The 18,430-nt window shown below is 36.2% G+C and overlaps 1 protein-coding gene across 1 annotated transcript in view; it reads left to right on the top strand.

The window, feature by feature from the left end:
- The window catches only part of BBS9 (Bardet-Biedl syndrome 9), a 316,290-nt gene that overhangs the window by 133,263 nt on the left and 164,597 nt on the right, over positions 1 to 18,430 (top strand). Inside the window, exon 19 of the mRNA XM_009886210.1 lies at positions 8,588 to 8,770. Coding sequence (XP_009884512.1) covers positions 8,588 to 8,770 — 183 coding nt within the window. The remainder of the gene's footprint in view (positions 1 to 8,587; positions 8,771 to 18,430) is intronic.

Below are 18,430 nucleotides of genomic sequence, written 5' to 3'. Positions count from 1 at the left end.
AAGTTTAAGAGCTTGAAATTTAGTTTAGTACTTCACTGTCTTGACTGGCTTGCTGATTTGTTTAATATTGATACTTTTGTTGTTAAAGGTGTTGGAATAGAATTTGTTGGAATGGCTTTGTGTTCCTCTATACAGATGGAAAAATATCTATATTATTGGTTAATTTGATTTGTTTTTATTATCCACGTGTTTGTCACCATGTTTATTGATTTCATTATTATAGTAATATATAAATATGAGTTGAGCTTGATTTAGGAGATGTGTTTTACTGTGTACTTTCTGGGAAGCAATGATTTATGAATTTAGTCGAAATTTCTAAAACTGCACTCATCCCCTGATATCTAACATGCTACAAATGCTTTTTTCCCACTAGGTGCATATGCCTAATTACACTGAGAGTGGTAGTCTTTAACAGGATGAAATCCTGCTTTTACTGAATGAATCCAATGTTCCCCCTGGAGTTAGCAAATCCTTAATTTTACCCATTGATCTTCACTGTACATAAATGTTTGCAGAAGTAGGATCTAATGGGTCTAATCCAGAGATTGCATTGGACTGAAATACTATTAGAAATTTGCAGGATGAGGCCTCTATTAGTTTTTGAAGCTGTTTCTTTAGGTTCACAGCTTATTTTAATATACAAAGCGTGCAACTTCACTGTTTAAAATTTGTTCCTTTGTTGTAAAGGAATTTTTTTTTGTTATCATTACATAATAGGGTATATTTGATGATATAAACCAAGCTCTCCACCTTTCTGTCTCCATTTAGCTAATGTTTGGCTGTATTTTTTATACATTGCTGCCAATTCAACCACAGTTTCACAGTGAAACTCTGTCTTCAATATTCATTGACTATCAGAGATTCTGTGATGTATCTGTGTGTTATTTAGCTCATCCCTATGCTTAAATGGAACTTTTGTTTTGAAGGAGTAAGTAAGGTTTCATTGTAACTTGCTGGCTTCTTGGGTTTTGTGTAATTTGTACCAGATGTTATTTCACTCAGATAAGCTACTAATTTTATAAGTCTGCTTTTAAATTTGGATTTTATAATGTAGAACTTTCCAGTTCATTTAGAAGCATCTTATGTGTTTTGGAATGTGGAATATATTCTTTCCTTCAAGAATTGTTTTTTTCCACATCTTTGTGTTTAATAGTTGTACCAAATCAGAAGTCACTCACATGCAAAACTGTCTGTGATATTTACTTGTGAATAGACTGCTAAGAGGAGGTCAGGTGTCAGGTATTGACCATACTAATTTATCTGGCTTCTCAAAAATGCTATACCTCTTTAAAAAAAAAATAAAAAATCAAGCAAATAGAAGTAAATTATTCAAGTTAAAATAACCCTAACTGTAATCCTTACAACAGATGGAAGAAGTACCAGAGACAACAGGAATTCTTCTTTTATGTTACCATGGATTTAAACAAGGAAGCTCAAATAATGATAACAATATAAAACACTAAGATGTGTTTAAGTAAAAGTAGGAAACTGGCAACAGTGATGCAAACAAGCAGGTTTTTGCCACTACATTAGTATTGATAAGACAGAAGAATTTTCAACATTGAGTTATACACATGAAGAGCTGCGTGTTTAGACTTAAGAGCGTATGAATATTCTTCCTTTAATTAGATTGTACCTATTTGTAGTGTAGAGCTAACCATATAGTCTTGCTTGTATTTTGCAGGCATAGCTTATTTAAATACTTTTTCCAGTCAAAATACAGATTTGCTATGGAGTAGACTGACATTGACCTATCAGGGTTTTAATTTGGGTTTAAATGTATTAACAATCAAGTGCTTTTAGTTAATGGACTCCGGTGCCTCGGGTTCTGAACCCACTAAATATTTTGCAGTAACATTCAAAAAAACTTTCTAGTTAGGGTACAGTGGTGTAGATAAAAACTGGGGGAATAGAGACTTGTGAAAAAAGCAGTAGCCTCTGTGCTTCTTGAGTGTTTTAAAGAGGAAAAACAAAAAAGGTAGAGATCTGTTTTCCTTTTGAATTGTTCATTTTCATACTATTATGTCTGTGGATAGTTGAAATGATAGTTGCTTTATTCTGAAAGACTTCTTATTGATATCATCGTTACTAGTTCTTAAAGTGTAATAAAATAACATGCAGTGTGACTCTCCATGATAATAATACACTATTGCCTCCACTTGGTTTGTGGAGGTTAAGACACGGTTTGTTATATGTGAAATCTCAAAAGATCATTCTAAATTTAAAGAGTACATGCCTTTGGCTTTTATAGAATGTTTGAGTTGGTTGCCATTTTAATCTGTAACCTGTGATGTGCATGTAGATAATACGGCTTCGTGGCAATTTCCAGCTAAAGTTGCAATAGAGCTGTTAATCATAATTCTGTCATGGAAATAACAAAGAAGAAAACAAAACCACACAGCTTCCATTGCAACCTTGAGTATTTCATTGATCTGGCTGTTCTAGTTTCCAGAGGCAGAGATCGCTATAGTAATTACTTGTGATGATCAGTAATTTCATGTTCATCAAGTGAGGCAATAAAATTTCGGGAGGTAGCTGGGTGCATCCTGATAAAGCGTGGGTCGTAGTGCTGCAGCTTCTTTCATCTCTGTGCTGTCTTCTCAGATCGGGGTCGTGTTGGGCTTCACTTGAAAGTTGAGTATTCAGTTTCTAGTGAATTGATGCTTTGTTGTCATCACGGTGGGCCAATGCCACAGTTTCAAAAACTGCGGTCATAGTTAGCACTAGCCGAGACATTCTTACAAGGGTCAGATAATTGTGGCCTGAGGTACTTAATCCCAAGGTACGCTCTCACGTACCCATTGCAGCGCTGTGGGAATGCCGTAGCGTTTAGAAGTGCTCCCTTGCGGGAGTGACATGGTTATTCTTTCTGGTGACTGAGTGTTTGATAAAGATCGCTCTCTGACATGGATATCTTTGCCCGCATTCCATAAAGCTTTAGTCACCTGTCAAAAGCTGTGTGCACAATGGTTGTTGAGTGAGATGGTCTGCACAGGGAATCAGGCTGCTAATCACTGTTTTGTTATGTTGTAAACGACTTTGGGAATTGCCCGTAAAAAAAAAAAAAAGTTTACTCCCAGAATAAGGAATATTTGGGATTTTATTAATTACATTGATATTATCACTTATGTTATGTATTTTAAAGGTTTTCTTTGCTGTGTCTTAGCTTTTGTATGTGGCTGCATGCCATGTGTGCAAGGTAAACAAATGGGCTCGTAAGGAAAAAAATATTTTACTTTAAATTCTTACATGTTCTATGTGAACTAGGGTACGTGATGGAGACTTCTTAAAACCACAAGAAAAATATTCTGTTAGATCTTGTAATGGATTTAGCAACTGGGTTGTATTTCCTTCTCCAATATGAGTGAATGTGGGGAAGAGTGAAATAGAGTAGTAGTAAATGTCCTATTGCAATTAGAATGAACAAGCAGGAATCCCAGCATTTTTCAGCTTTCTATTTTATTTTTTTTTCTGCTCTACATGCATTAAAATCCTGCTTTATGAAGATCTAATTTTGTTTAAAAATATTTGGAAGGGGTAGGATCAGTTAAGTACCTTGCAATAAATTATTCTATATTAAGCTAAGAACGATTGCCGGAAGAGACCTGTGAGCTTGTGATCTCTGTTTTTGCTTGTATAACTCTATGTACAGAATAGCTCTTCTGAAAACAGGTATAAAAATTTGCATTATGGGTTAAATAATGTGGAGTCCATAAGAGTCTTGATAATTCATCATCCCTGTGTCCATTTCAGAGTAATTACATTTCTGATGTTATTTTTCATATTTTCAACAAATTTTGCATAAGACACTTGCTCCTAAGTCCTATGGATGAAATGTAAAAAGATTCTGTATTCCTTAAATGCCAAACTTCTGCTAAAAATGAAGATACTTCAAATTTACTAGAAGCTGAACCCAGTGTGATAGAACTAGGTGAGAATAAGACTAGTTGGCTAAAGTTTCACCAGTGGTGGACAGTTACGTTTTTCTTGGCTGCTTTAAAAAAAGAAAAACAAATTGACAGTCATGTTTCCTGTTCTTCATTTTAGACTGTAGTATAAAACCTGTGAGAGTATTCAGTCCCAATGGTGGTAGGGACTCCAAGAAAATATACTACCAACTCAAAAGAAAGCTCCTTGGAACTTCATACTCAGTCCTCGCCCTTTACTTTTTCAAAGTTTTCTTCAGCTTCCTAGCCAGCTAATCATAAGGCATTTTTTTATTTTTGGAATTGTATTTGTATTTTTTTGTATTATTGGAATAAGCCTGAGAATGATGTTCGTTATTGCCCCAGGGAACTTGTCTGAATATACAAGAGTGGGTATGTTGCAAGATTTTTTCAAGAGGGATTAGTAATTTTGAAGTTATTGCTGGATGTTAAACACTGCCTAAAAATATATTTAAGCATTAATAATGGAGAAATCTGATTGTTTTAAAAACTTGATGCACCATTAGTTTACAATTTTCAAATGCTTGACATCTTATAAGGTCTACTTAGCAATGAAATAAGCGTGAAGAGAAATATTTCTGCTTGAACACTTAAGGCTGAAAACATAAGAAATACTCTGTGCTGAGAAATCATTGCGGTCAAATCCTGGTAATAGTGTTGAGAGGTGAAGTTCTCAAGATTATAAAAGTACTTCTGGATTTCAGCTCTGCCTTTGCAACTGTGAATATGAAATTTAGTAAAAAAATCTTAAATATGATCTTAATTTAGAGAATAGTTCCCTCTCCGCTCCTCTCCTCTCCGCTTCCATTAATAACTTCACCCGCCTGTACTTTGCTAGCTAGGTGTATTGGAACAGGTCAAGAATTTGGTCAGAAAAATTTAAACAAAAAAGGATGTAAATGAAAATCAAGTTTTGGTGAGTTGTAAAAATATATATTCATTACTGTACTTTCAACCCATTCCAGTACCTCTTAAATCTTTCCTGTATCAGCCACTTTCCTTTCTTCCATTGCTTTTAGAAAGTTTGAAAGACATAGTTTTAATTTTCTTCATTTGAAAGCTTTGTCATATTAAAGAAGGAGAGAGAAAAATATTAAATAGGCAATGGTAGGCCTTATGCACTATAGATGGACTTTTTACTTGATAGTTTCCTGTTGGCCTAAAAACTTTGCATCTAAGCTACACTACGGACTGCCAGTTGCAATGTATTTTTCCATCTACCCTGTGAAAAAGTGAGACAGGGAGAAGTTTCTTTATTTTGGTATTTTATATCTGTTTAGAATGATAATATAATAGATCTTAACTAAACAGATTGAACAACTACTGTGAGAATTGAAGAATTGTTGGGAAATTATGGAGAAGCTGTGACTGAGTCTGAAGAGACTAGGATCTCAGTTTGCAAAGGGTATAGATTCTTTATTTCCCTCAACTATTGTAAAATACAATTAGAGATAATTTTCAGGTGAAAATAAAATAATTAAAAATGTGAATGTCATGGTTTTAGAACTTCTTCATTCTTAAATTCTGCAAGTGTTTGAATGAAGAACCTCAGAATGCTTCTAAAATTTATAGCTGATGTCCTAGGAGTTTTTTAGAGTAATTTTCCTCTGAGAGGAAAGACTTCTTTTTTTCCCCTCATGTTAAATATTTACTGTGGAGCCATGTATTGTCAAAGTTATTTTTAGTCCCTTCCAGCTGCTTTCTATGTTGCGTTGGCTTTCAGTTCTCAGCATATCTAAAAGGGTGCTGTTTTGACAACCTTGTTTCTGTCTATGATATAGGCATTTTTTAAATGACAATGACTGTGTGTGCCTACATTATCGTATGGTAATTAATATTGTATTATCCTGGATATTCCAGGTCTCAGAAAGCTATGTTATTCATCTACTAACAGAATAATTAGTACTTACAGATGTTTTTTCCCTTCTCTGGTTTCTCTGCAAGCATAAAGTAGAACTTGTATATATGCAGTCTTTAAAGAGTTACTTGATATACGTTTCAGTGACCTGCAATACTCCAAGACTGCACCCCTTCTTTAGAAACTTAGGCCTGTCACTGCTATAATATTTATCTTGTATTATTCTGCCTTCAGAACTATAAATTTTGTACCAAAGACAAACTTCTTGAACAGTTGTACTATTTAGGGTTTTTTGTCAAGCTGCTTTCAAAATAGCTTATAGGCTTGGTGCATTAGGTATTGTTTAGGAATACTGGGATATTTGTTTTACATCTATAGCCTATGAAAAGGTGAGCATCTCCTTTGTTCATTGTTATAAAATGGAAAGAAAGCAAATTGTGAAATGAAGGATCCTTAAGGTGTACAGTACAGTGTACGTTGAAATATAGCACAGCATGAGAGACCACCATTCATTAATGACTCAGTCTAGAAAGTGTCCTTTACTTTTGTTGTTTAAGTGCTCTTCAGGTAGTTGTCACACAAGTGCAGCTGTCTTTGCCTGCTTTTTCATCAGAATTGATATTAGCTGAGCGTTATCCATGGTAGGATACAGCTAGCCTGCCCTTATTCCAAATGCCAGGAATTCTGAATTTATCTATTGCACTATCCCATCCAGTAATGATATTATAGGAAGCATACTGATGAATGTCATAAGTGTCTTAAGTTCATCTTAGCATATTTTTCTTCCCAAAATTCTCAAATGCGTATTGGACAGGAAAGGTGATTAGATATTTGAAGTCTCCTGTCAGACTGAGGAGAATTTCTCTACTGTTGCTTGTCTCCTCAGAAATACGAAGCTGTGTAGTGCATACAACTACTGGTTACAGTCATCAGATGTAACTGATGTAGGTACTATGTAGTGTTGCATTTGTCATGTAGCTTTGTCACCCATAACTCTGTTGAAAAGTAACTGCAATATGGAACTCCACCTTCTGCAGAACATGAGGTATACAGAACATCAGGGCTTTGGTCTGAATGCGGGCATGATTAAATCAGCTGACGTGTCTGTGATACTACTAGTCTCCTCTAACCAAAGTATTTTATGTTGAATTTCACTATTTGGGATTAATTTCTCACTTCTCCTTCGCATGGTTAGCTGGGCTTTTTTTGTTTTGTTTTGTTACTTGGCTCTGATTTATGTAGTGTTTGGACTCATGAGTGTCCTGTGGGTTCTCCATTTTATTTGGAAACATTACATTTTAAAATCTAAAACAAAAGCTATCAACACATTTTGTTTGAAATGTTTCATATTTATAGTTCCCTAAAATTCTGTTTTCTTTATCTTCCTAGTCACATGGGAGCTTGGAGGGAACACACACATCTCTAATGCCAGTATTGCAGATTAAAAATAGTTTTCCTCCACCAAATGCTAACAGCTGGTTGGCTTCGTTTCCCGGCTGAAGATGCATCGTATAGTATTTTCGTTTTCTGCCTGTTGCCAAATGTTAATGGATCAAGCTCTGCAAGTTTTACTTTGTAAATTCGATTGCAATACTAATTACACTTTAACTGCATTTCTGTGAGGCTTTTCACAACTCCAGTCAAGCACCTATTGCCCCATTTTGCAGATTAATAAACAGAAGGAGAAAAGTGGTTGAGGGAGATGCTTTATGTTGATTTAAATGACAGTGAAGATAATCAGTGCTGCTGTAAGCCAAGTATTATTCAGGCAACGTGAAGATGTAGTGGCATTCATGAGATTGGGTCTTGTAAGTTGTGCTCCCCCAGAAGAAACCCCTAACCTTTGTTCCTCTCCCTTAGTTGAAGTAATTCAGTTCAAATACCATGGAAAAATCTCTTGTTTTCATATTGAAATGATAGCAATTGCATATTGAAATCTCTGTCATCTTCACTTTCACCAGTGATGGAAAATGTCTAAACATTGTATTTCAAGAAAGAAGGCATTTATAGCAATATTTTTCAAAATATCAATTTTTGTAATGCTATGAGTGGACAGTATTATATACAATGGCAAGCAATTTCTGCACTGAGTAGAATATCATATAATAGCTCTTCTGTTTTTCCCCATCTTGAAGTACTCAGCAAAACTATCTTACCATCTTACAAGGAGTGAATCTGCCATTTTATTTTATTTTGAACATTCTTTCATAATGTCTGGCGGTTGAAGTGGTATTGCTTTCATACACATGATCCATAATGTTTACATTTTGGCTGAAGCAACTAGTGCAAAACACAGAGACACCCAAGAGTTAATAAAATAACAGATGGCAGTTATGTTCATGTGGAAATAATTATGTACTGCATTTTTAATTGAATAAAATCAATGTATTGTTTTTGATTAATACAGTAGGCTTACTGGTCATATATGGATTAGTGTCTTATAAACCTGAAAGTTACTTTGTTATCATGTATTATGTGATATGATGGGGATCAATTTCAGGAACGCTTTAAGAAGATGCTCTAAACAGAATCCTTTCTACACTGATTGTACTAGATAGATTAATCCTGTTGCCGTATGGACTTGAAATTGCCTTGGGTACACAAAAAGAGATAATAATCTAGATAAATGATAACTCATTTAATACTCTTTAGTTTGTTTTTATGGAAAACAGAATTCCTCGGGATCTTCTAAAGGAAAACAAGAGTGTGCCAAAGGTAATTTCAGTGTTGAGTGTTCACGGATGGTAAAATTATACTTAACAAACGTTTGTAACTTTTGCAGGTAATAGCTCTAGCAGATGCAGCAGAAGAAAATCAAGCCAACATGTTCCAGGCATTCACAAAGTTGAAAAGTGCCACCCATCTGATGATTATGCTGATTAGTCTGTGGCAGAAGCTCAGCACTGATCAAGTTGCTATTCTGGAAGCTACTTTTTTGCCATTAGCAGAAGATACACCGGAGCTGGTAAGAATCTGTTAGAGCTGCTCAAAAAGTGCTCATTGACAGAGCTTTACATGCTTAAATTGACATATTTTGCCATGTACTTTGTTGAAGACTGTCCTTTGAAGTGATTTAGTAGCCTTATTAAGTAGGTGTTTGATGCAAACTACATTGACTACACAGGAAAGTGGGAATAGATTATAGAATGTTTCATTAGAAGATATGGGCGATACCAGTTAACTTCCACTTATCCTTCCTTATCAAGCCAAGTAGGAGTGTCTCACATAAGTTTAGCTGGTTTTAGCTTCTGTCCAGTTGTTAGCACAAACAGACTAGCCCCACTTTTTTGAAGACTCTAATGTAAATGCTATATAATATACATACGTGTGTACTCAAATGCACACGCTCCAATAGAACTATAAAATATAGACATGTAAACACAGTAATACAGTATATTTAATCTTTTAAGCATTTGCTATACTTGGTCTTCAGTGTTTACACATTGCTTTATATAATGGATGAAAGTTATACAAAGAAAATAGTGTGCATAGATAGGTAGTTGTATTCTCCAAACTGTGCTCTAGATAGTTCTGCTTTGTGTAGGTATCTTGCAAATTCTGCTCTGATTTAGTGAGTGTGACAATGTGAGATTGTGTGCAAAACTTGGAAAATGGTCTGTAAAGAAAGTTAATGCTATGTTCTATCCTTGCCTAAGGTCCCCAGCTAAACACTGCTTTAGTTGAAGTAAGGAATGTTCTAAACTTAAAACAACTAGAGTTGGTCTCCACTTTGTTTCAAGTCCAGCCTTTTTACTGTGTTCTAGAATAAAGTACTTAAAGAGAGTGAGCCGCAGTTAGAAGAGCAATTAACTCTGACATTAATACGTGTCAACAGTTTCTTTTAGGTACTTGAACTATAAAGTATACTGCATAACCTTTCACAAATGACTTCTATAAAATAAAAAATAAGAATTATCGAAGTACACATTAATTCTAATTTTCATGCTCTGCACAGCGTTTTTGCGATATACAGTGAATCCAAATTTTGGGACATACCTGGAATACTTAGAATGGTTTGTGGCCATTTAGAAAGCTTGTGGTCGGTTCCAAGTGAATCCAGGCTCATCTGCAATTACCACCTGGGGGGGGGGGAAATGTTTCGGCATTTTACATGATACTGACCCGTAGCAAGCAAAGCAAAACAGTTTTGTTGAGATTTGTTTTGGATATTTTACTCATTTAAACTTGAAAAATCAAGCCGCACAAATGCGGATTGTGCGTTCCCATGAATGGAATTGAAAGAAAGTTCGTATGAATCTCGTAAAAGCCCAAACAACCATTTTTTGCATGACTCACTTTTATTTTACCATCAGGAATTGCATTGCTTTGACACATGTTTCAGTAAAACATGGTGAAATCTGTTGCATATCCTATAATACAGGATATCGCTTCAGGATATATCTCGATGTGGTTTTGTTTTTTATAGTAGTTAACAATATTCCATGTTAGAGCTGTAAGACCTCACATAAATATTGTAAGGATGTACACCCTGCAGAGCAGCCAGGATGAAAAATGTAAACCAAAAATAACTGGAGGTGGAAATGGAATTGAAACCTTTACAAAATACTGAAATATGTGCCATATTGAAGTTGTTATGATACCACAGAAATCTGAATGTAATTTAAGGAGACGTTTAGGCAGGGAAGGGGGAAATCTTCTGACATACCAATGATATTTACAGGCAGAAGCTCCTAGCTAGCGTTCAGGTTTCCTTGCAAGCAGTTGAGTGGAACGCTGGTGAAAGAAAGTACTCTGAAGAATTTTTATTTACTCTTCAAACACTCCTGCACAATGGTTTGTTGTATTTTTATTTGGAGGGAGTGTGCTAGAAAACAGTTGGGATGCAGTGTGCATCTCCAGAACACTTTCTGCCTTGTGAGGATTAAACTATGAAAATGTTTTTTTAATAAAAGAGAAACGTTTCAAATATACTGTTACCAGAAAAAGAAATGCTTCTCTGACCATAACATCAACATTATTCTCATACATGCCATTCCATTTAGAACAGATTGCATCTTGTTTTCTAGACCTGGCAATAACTCCAGTTAGATATTTAGCAAATACAAAAGTGGTGTTTTGTGTTCCCATTGTCACCAATTTTTTTTCTCAGACTGCTAAATGGTTTCTGTTGCTGCAAACTTTTGTTTAAGAACATGTAAAATTTGGGTTTTTTCTTTTCTACAGAGATATAGCGGAAGTAATACTGCAAACTTGCATATTTTCTGGGAGTAACAGTTATTTGGCATCATACTTTATTTTCAGCCGTAAACTTCTAACTAGCACCTAAATAGCATTGGTTTATTAAACTGACTACAAGGGTTTCTCTTGTTTACTATTGGAAATACAAGGCCATACCTCCGTTTCAGTGATTCTTTCATGAATTCTGCACAGTCGGAGAAGTATAATGCCAGAAATTGAATGACATCTCTCAGGTCTCTGCTCTTGACTAGTGGGATAAACGAGCTAATCCTTCTGCTAATGAAACCATTAACAAAGTGATGCCAAAACTGAACAAAAGTTAAACTTAGTTACACAGAAGTTAGGTGTGGTTTAGTCCCAATGTACTTTTGTTACTGTGGGACTAAAATTAAATGCATATTCTCAATATAGAAGTATGTATTGCCAGTATTTCAGACTATAGTGATACAGCTTCATGCAAGCTATAATTTAAAATATATACTGGTTTTGAGTCCTATGTTTTGCTGTCTGTCGAAATACATGGTAGAAAACTTTTTGGAGTGCTTCTGGAGACAAAAGGATCCATGATCACTCTAATAACATTAATGATGTATCAGAGATTTTGTTATGCAATTCACTTTTTTCAGGAGAGTTGATGACTGTTCTGCAAGACTAGCATGTCTGTAATTAGCTTATAACAGGGAGTGGCAACAATTTGAAGTACTGTAGAGTCTGAAAAATGAAAAAAAGCAAGGAAGGTTTTAGGGACGTTTTTCAGTGATTATACATTACCAAGCTGAGTTATCTGGATGGAAAAAGATACTTGAAAAATGCTGAGTTTGTGATAAAGCATATGTTTACAGTAGGAAATCCTTTTGGGAAAGGAGGGAATTTGTCCAGGCTAATTTAAAGGGTTCAAAGGGTTCATGCTATATGGGGTAGTTTTGATATAATGGTTGCATGGCACCTGGATTGACTGATGGCTCATATGTCTGATCATTAAGCTATTAATGCTTTCTTTGTTTAAGATATTACAAAGGGAAAAAAATGTCTGTCAATACTAACATTCTAACTTCAGGACTGATGGGGGGTCCTCAGCAGTATAGCCATCCATAGTAACTTTACCAAAGAATTAATATTTCCATGCTTCTCATGATGTTACCAAATAATGACATACAGCTCCTTCGTGGCTCAGAATTATGCCTTTCTTGTTACAGTCACATTTGTGGTACTATATTAAATAGTAATAGCTATAAACTGACATTGAGGAAGTACATTTTTATCTCCTTTTATTTATGTTTGGAATCGTACCAGCCGAGTAAATTGTATTTGATCTTATTTTCTTACTGAATTTGTAATTTGGACAAAAAAAAAAAAAAGCCTGAGGGTGAAATGCATATTTTTAAGTGACTCTGTGATCTACCTTAAGTTAGTGACTATAAATTTACTACTTTACAGTGTTGATTAGATAAAGTAGAAAAATATACTTTAAAGCAATGATGAATAAGAGGTGGTGTCAGAAGAATATCATGAAGTGCCTTGTAAGAGTCATAGGAGTTACTATCAAAAGTGTCTGTACTTTCTTTAAGAAGATGATCTGAATGTAAATCACCAGAAAAAGAAAAGATCAGCCACTTGGGAAAGACTGGATAGATAGTCTGATAGGTTTTATGCATGATAGCAGATGGGTTTTACTGTAGAGTTCTTGAGTAACGTAGAAAATACCCTTTGTGGAAAGAATCCTTTACTGAGTGGAAGTTCTCAAAATTAAAGAAAAGGTTATTTCTGAAATTCCAGGAGGCTTAATCCTATCAAGACTGACAGTAGCCAACTTTTTCTTAAATTTTTCCATTAATGTTTAGTACTGTTGAAGCTTTCAGCTAGTAATTACATTTTTGGTGAGAGTAATTTTTATGAGCTCTAATTCCTAGAGTTTATCGGAAATAGTAACTTTTCACTAATTCTCGTAATTTTTTAGAGTATAATCCAACCTAGGTCTCAATCACAGTAAAATAAATCTGCAATTAAGTTTTGTGTTTTGTATTTTCTGTACTCTGCTTGTAATTTTAACCACTTTTTAAATGCAAAGCTCCAAGTGTGTAACAGACTGAAATATTTTAAAATAGGCTGAAATATTTTAGATTTGTTGGTTTGCCATAGGCTAGTGCAAATTATCTTTTGGTATTTTGTAAATATTTTTTAAATTTCTTAAACAAAAACAAACAAAAAACCTGAAAACAAAACCCAACAAAAAACCCCAAACCACCACAAAACAATGGGCAGTGACAGCTGGTAACTTAGAACCCATTTTCCATACAGTTGTATTTGCTTCTGTGAACAGACAAGTTTATAGTACATATATTATTGTCCCCCCTGCTTCTTCTTTCTGGAAACAAGATGGATAATACAGCTCAAAATAACTAATTTTAGAGGGAGAAGCATGAAATTTGTTGCCTTTTTTCCAGCTGTGAAAAATAATGTACATTAAATGATGTTGCCTATCCTTTTTCAAAAATCAAACCTAATAAACAAGTCTTCCTCTTATTCAAATCAAGGCCAGGCACCAGAATAATTCAGAAAGACTATTCTGGTACAGTCAAGCATCTAAGTCCAGTAGAAGTGAAAAAAAGCCCTAATGAATTTCAAAGTCCAATATAGAAGGAAGGAGCTTTAAGCTTTTCCTGGTAAAAAACATTGGTTTTCAGTAAAAAAGGTCAGCCTCAGTCTGAAGCTTAGTTTTGATTCAGGACAGCATAGGACTATCAAGTAAGGGAAAGATGAAGGTGAAGGAATGAGATTCCTGCTCCTCTCTGGGCAGGAAAGGCCCACTATGAGGGAGTGAGGTTAAAAATGGAGTAGTGGTGCCTGGGTCCTGTCAATGTCCATGGGTCGGGCATGTAAAGGTGACCCAGCTGGAGAATATGAGAAGTAAGAGCATGGCTCAAGTACCAACCTACTCTGATTTTATGTTTTGATATGGAAGTTAAGCTCTTGCTCAGTGCTTTGCCTGATAGCCTGTACACCGGAGGCAACTAGAGTAGGTGGAGAGAAGGACACATGGTCGTAAAGCCACTAAGATACTGCAAACTGATGTGTAACTATTTCTACCTTACTTTTATTTGTGATCCCTTAAAAGCAGGGTTTCAAACTGATTGATTACTTGTCAATTTTATAATGTCTAGAAACAAAAGATCAAATGTTTGTGAAAAGTAATTTGGGGAAAGAGGGAATTTGAAGAGTGAGATGGTGGTCTCACTACTACTTTAAATGCTATCACAGTCCCTTTGAATGTTTGTGAACCGTTCTCTTCCTGCAGTTAGTTTTATTTACTGAGAAGGCAGTGGGTTATGGCAAACATAGCAAGGCGGAGGCAAGTTACGCTATGGGTGATCTTCACCTGTAGCTGAATTCATGTGATTCTTCACAGTGAATTCTGTGGGTAGAATAGAAAAGTGTCAACATTTTGTTGGCCTGAGAAAGAAAGGCTTAGTGTGGTCTGTTTAAACTGTGTGTGTATTGATGAAAACCTATAACATATCTTTATCTTGATGCTTCCCACTTCAAAGGACTAGCAGAAGAAGCAATGCCCAATTGTTAGGTTTTGTTTTGTTTTGGGTTTTTTTTTTGGTAATTTGCAGTTTTTGCAGTGGTTGGTAAGAAGGGAACATAAGATTTTTAATTTTTTTCAAAGTCTCACTTCTAGTGGCTGGCAATAGTACTGCTTTTCAAAAAAGAAAGCTTTGTCTTTTTCTTCCAGATGGCATAAAATTAGTCTAAACAAAATTTTGCAGAAGCAGCTTTTGATGTGCGTTACGAATTGTTGAAGTTCTAAGGACAGAAAGAATTGTTGTGTTCTTGTCTTGTTTAATTGTATTCCCTGGAACCTGTATCAAGCTCGAACAAGCATTCAGCCTTGGTATAAACCTTATGCTAACAGAGAATTTGACATATCTGTTGGTTAGATGTATTTTTAAAAAATGTTTTGAGAATTAATTTTGTATTTAACTTGAGCTATCACCTTCTTTATTCTGCCAGTATTAGAGATGCTGTAGGTAATCTTCAGTGGGCTGACTCTGTTGTGAGCAGAAGCCTACTCAGTGATCTTATTTCTTGGTGTAAATTAGTCCAGGCAGAACAGTGTTCTGCTGTGATTAGTTTGCCTCCAGCATATATTACCTCCTTTAAAACTAACTTGGATATCCTACAAAGTATTGCAGTTGTCCCAAGAGACATACCCTTTGTTTGATAGATTAAATAAGCTTCTGTTATCAGACATCTTTCTCTATTTAATATTGTAATGGGGACTTCTAAACTTTCTCTTTGTTATCGTAGTGTAATCTATCTACAAAGGTAGATAGGTACAAAGAGAAGATAAAATATTTTAGTGTAGTAGTAATTACTCAATATGTGCTGCATACCAGGAATTCAGATCTGTTGTCATCTAAACTGCTTAATGACAACAGCGATGCATTACAGTGATTATGGCAATGTTGTTCACCAAAAGGTCTTAACGCTCACTATATATAATCAGTGACTCTTTCTTTTGCATTGTTTCTTTTAAAGAACCTGATTGTCAGTGGAGAATTCCCTTGATATTGTGTCGTGATTGAAAGATCTGCAGACTCTTGCTATGTATTGAAAAATATTGTATTAGTGTACTAGAAATATTATGTGATTTATGACTGATTGTAAAATTTCACTGGAATTACTTATGTACTGAAAAAACTTACCGGTTTCAGCATCAATATTACATAATAGGACAGAGTTTATAGACTGAAAAGTTGCATATTTACTGTTGGTTTTATTTCCTGATTGTCTCACACCAGTTCAAATCTATAATACTTTTATTTATTTAGCATAAAATTTGTAATTATAGAATTATAGAATAGTTGGGGTTGGAAGGGGCCTCTAAAGGTCGTCTAGTTCAACCTCTTCTGCAATGAGCAGGGACCTCTTCGACGAGATCAGGTTGCTCAGAGCCCCGTCCAACCTGACCTTGAATGTTTCCAGGGATGGGGCATCTACTGCCTCTCTGGGCAACCTGTTCCAGTGTTTCACCACCTTCATTGTAAAAAAAAAAATTGTTCCTTATATCTAATCTAAATGTACCCTCTTTTAGTTTAAAGCTATTACTCCTTGTTCTATCACAACAGGCCCTGCTAAAAAGCTTGTCCCTGTCTTTCCTGTAGGCCCCCTTTAAGTACTGAAACCCCACAATAGTCTCCCAGACCCTTCTTTTCTCCAGGCTGAACAACCCTACCTCTCTCGGCCTGTGCTTATAGGAGAGGTCCTCCAGCAGTCTCACCATCTTCATGGCCCTGCTCTGGACTTGCTCCAACAGGTCCATGTCTTCCCTGTGCTGAAGGCTCCAGACCTGGATGCAGTACTCCAGGTGAAGTTTCACCAGAGCAGAACGGAGGGGCAGATTCACCTCCGTCAACCTGCTGGACACGCTTTTTTTGATGCAGCCCAGGATACAGTTGGCCTTCTGGGCTGTGAGCGCACATTGTCAGCTCATGTTGAGCTTCTCATCCACCAACACCCCCAAGTCCTTCTCCTCAGAGCTGCTCTCAATCCCTTCATCCCCCAGCCTGTGTTGATGCTGGAGGTTGCACTGACCCAGGTGCAGGACCCTGCATTTGGCTTCGTTGAACCTCATGAGGTTCATATGGGCCCACTTCTTGATCCTGTCCAGGTCTCTCTGGATGGCATCCTGTCCCTCAGGCATGGCAGCTGCACCGCTCAGCTTGGTGTCCCCCACAAACTTGTTGAGGGTGCATTCGATCGAGACCAGACAGTACTGGTCTCAATATGGACCCCTGAGGGACACCACTTGTCACCAGTCTCCTTCTGGACATCCAGCTGTTGACCACTACCATCTGGTTGTGACCATCCAATCAATTCCTCATCCACTGAACAGTCCATCCATCAAATCCGTGTTTTTCTAATTTGGAGAGAAGGGTATTGTGAGGGACTGTGTCAAAGGCCTTACAGAAGTCCAGGTAGATGACATCCATAGCTCTTCCCTTATCCACTGATGTAGTCACTGCATCATAGAAGGCCACAAGCTTGGTCAGGCAGGACTTGCCCTTGCAAAAAAACAGTAATTGTAGCATAAGCTTGAAAATTGGCTATTCAAGTAAACCTGCAAGTCCAGTTTGCTACTATCTCCATTGTCCTCACCTCTGCATTTTGGAAGAATAAAAATTGCACAATTTGTAGCAACAGAGCTGAGTTTAAGGTTAGTGCTAAGTAGATCTAAAGTACTGTGAGAATTTAAATAACAAACAAACTTCTTGTCAATTTTGGTTTTTTGAGAGCTAAAATATTTGAGTGGTCGTGGTTCCGTATTTCATAGCATTTTATATTGGTAACCTAATAAAGAATATTGTGGAAAGAGAAGTTCCTACCCAAGTGTGTCACTGATATGAAAATAAAACATGGGCTGACATGCGGTGAAATGTCTCAAGAAGCTTTTTTTAGCGTATGTTTTCTCTACTTTTTTCTCTGGACCAAGTATAACAAGGTCTGATTCCTCTTCCCTGTATCAAAAATTATCTTGCGGAACCTCATTGCAGTTATAGACCTCATGAATGGCAGATCTGCTGTTGGATATATAGCATTCTTCATCAAGATGCACGACTCCTGATGTGTTTGCATGCCTGCAGACAGCTTTGACAGCATCTGCAAAACCCAAACAGCACCTCAGTTTTCCCAGCTAACTGGTGAAAAGTTCTTGAGGAAAAGAAAGATGAAGTGTTAGATGATTTCAGTGCTAAAAACCAAAACAACAGACCTCTGAAGCTGGCAGCAAAGAAGCCAAACTGCTCCATTCATGTAAAGCATACAGGAATTTCTTCCATCAGTTCCCGGAAAGGGATCAATGGTTGTAAGGAGTCAAGTTAAAAAGAAAATTAAGATGACAAAAACCCCTCAAAAATTCAGGATTCAGGAATGGCTTCTACAGAAACCAATGATGTGTGTGAACTTTCATGATTCCAGACAGGACGTATTTGTATTACAAGAAACAAGCATTACTAGAGGGGTAACTGTACAATTAGATAGAATTTATCTGTTAAAAAGCATTCCCTCTTTTTTGCCTCTCACCCACCCTGCCTTCTTCATAATTTCCACTGTTGTCCAGAAATAAAATAATAAAAAGCAGGTGTTAGGACACTCTCTGTATTGTATATTGAGATACGAAACAATTTGAAAGAGGATTTGGGCAATATAGATACATTACTTGTCAAGAAGAAAACTACTGATCTAATTCTAGTCTAGTTCTGACCTAATTCTAACCTAATAGAGAGTGAGTGCTGAGAGAGCTGGCAGATGTTATTGCTAGCCCACTCTCCATCATCTTTGAAAGGTCATGGGGAACAGGAGAGGTGCCTGAGGACTGGAGAAAGGCTGACATCTCTCCAATCTTCAAAAAGGGAAAGAAGGA

The sequence above is a fragment of the Charadrius vociferus genome, unplaced genomic scaffold, assembly GCF_000708025.1.
Source record: "Charadrius vociferus isolate BGI_N301 unplaced genomic scaffold, ASM70802v2 scaffold545, whole genome shotgun sequence".
NCBI lineage: Eukaryota > Metazoa > Chordata > Aves > Charadriiformes > Charadriidae > Charadrius > Charadrius vociferus.
Note: the sequence above shows the minus strand (reverse complement) of the source record. Positions and strands in the feature narration are given on the sequence as shown.